The sequence below is a fragment of the Perkinsus marinus genome, assembly GCF_000006405.1.
Source record: "Perkinsus marinus ATCC 50983 genomic scaffold scf_1104296957236, whole genome shotgun sequence".
NCBI lineage: Eukaryota > Perkinsozoa > Perkinsida > Perkinsidae > Perkinsus > Perkinsus marinus.
In genome coordinates this window covers 1-1,387 of record NW_003207196.1, presented here as the reverse complement: position 1 = coordinate 1,387, position 1,387 = coordinate 1, and the positions used below count along the sequence as shown (strand labels likewise).

Below are 1,387 nucleotides of genomic sequence, written 5' to 3'. Positions count from 1 at the left end.
ATTCGCTGTAATGCCATTACAGCGGATCTTTCCGCCACAATTCTAAAAAATCATTTCAGCACCAACCGTAAAGTCGTAAGGCCTTTCCGTAACCGTGAACTGTTCACGTTACGCACGCCGTAACGTAAACCGTAGAAAAATGTTACGCTGCCCATCTATGCCAGAAATCGATTGTGAATAGCAAGACGAGAGGGCGCAACATTATTCGCAGTGGGAGTCGGGCGGATTAGCCAAGGCACGCCTTAGCTTTCAGCACCTTGTTCAAAACGGGCCTATAAGCTTCGTCGGATAGCATGTTGCAGAATCCTGAAAGAGGCCATCAGCTCATCGTTTTGATTTGAGCGCATCGAGCCTGTCCAGGGTTACCTGGGCCATGAGTCTTTGTTGGGTCCCTGGCAACTCTTACATATCCATTTTCACCTCGCTGGGGCCCTAATGAGTCTTGCAGCAACCAATACCTAGAACGATCAACTTACTCGGCAAAATATTGACGACGATTCCAGCCATCCAATAATAGTATATCTTTACTCACGGTTTCCCTCCATCGACACCGTATCCAACAAGCAGCATGCCATGATCTGGTTCACCGTTACAATTCGGAACTGAAGATGTAATTTTCACACAGTGTAGGACGCATTCCTAAAGCTACTATCTAGAATTCCACTTCGGTAGTTGTCGAACGCTGGAGTATCGGTGAATATTTGGATAGCAATGGGGCCAAATTGTAGCTCCTGGATAAGGATATCTAGCCTCTCCTTGGGAACCGCACCTCTTCCGTTAATCAGGTCACCAGGCTAAAACAGAGGCAATACTATTATATACTGTTGTGATCGATAAGGCCGGCGCCTTGCTGCAGTTGAGAGATGTTATTGGACTCTCGAAGCTCGATGGTCACAACCAAACCGTTAAAGTGTGTGACACACTGTGTGTCATCAACCCTTCTCCTAGTTGATACCTCGAGGCATGCTTTGTCATAGTCGTGAACCACACTGTTGCAAGCCTGTTCCTTATTAGCATAGGGATAGTCCTTATCCGACACGAGCCCATTGAGATTCACATAAGTTGCCGTGGCGCTATACGAACCGCCATCGCATCCGCTGAGAAAAAAGTTAGTGATACTAGCATGGTGTCCTCAACGAAGCCCTTCGCTGAGGGGACTCGACCTACTAATTCCCTAACCGGGTAGAACAGTCTACAATCTGCTGAACTGAAAATTTAGGCAGATGACCGGTCTTGATCTGGAATGCGCCCTCCATCGCTCCTGAATCACGCAACAATCTCTCCATATCATTCGTAGTTAAACCTACCTAGGGCAGCCGAAGCATAGCATGAGTTGCATCTCCTTGGTTAAATGGTGGGTTCACAGCACCGCCCGTTACCCAGTTTA

At 47.5% G+C, this 1,387-nt stretch overlaps 1 protein-coding gene across 1 annotated transcript; it reads right to left on the bottom strand.

Annotated features, from left to right (window-relative positions):
* Positions 1 to 532: 532 nt before the first annotated feature.
* On the bottom strand, positions 533 to 1,261 carry Pmar_PMAR014347 (Cathepsin S precursor, putative; the record flags this gene model as incomplete). Its single annotated transcript, XM_002774840.1, has 4 exons — positions 533 to 602; positions 650 to 750; positions 924 to 1,097; positions 1,168 to 1,261. Coding segments are annotated over 4 exons (439 nt in total), but the record flags the coding sequence as incomplete, so codon positions are not given.
* Positions 1,262 to 1,387: the final 126 nt, after the last annotated feature.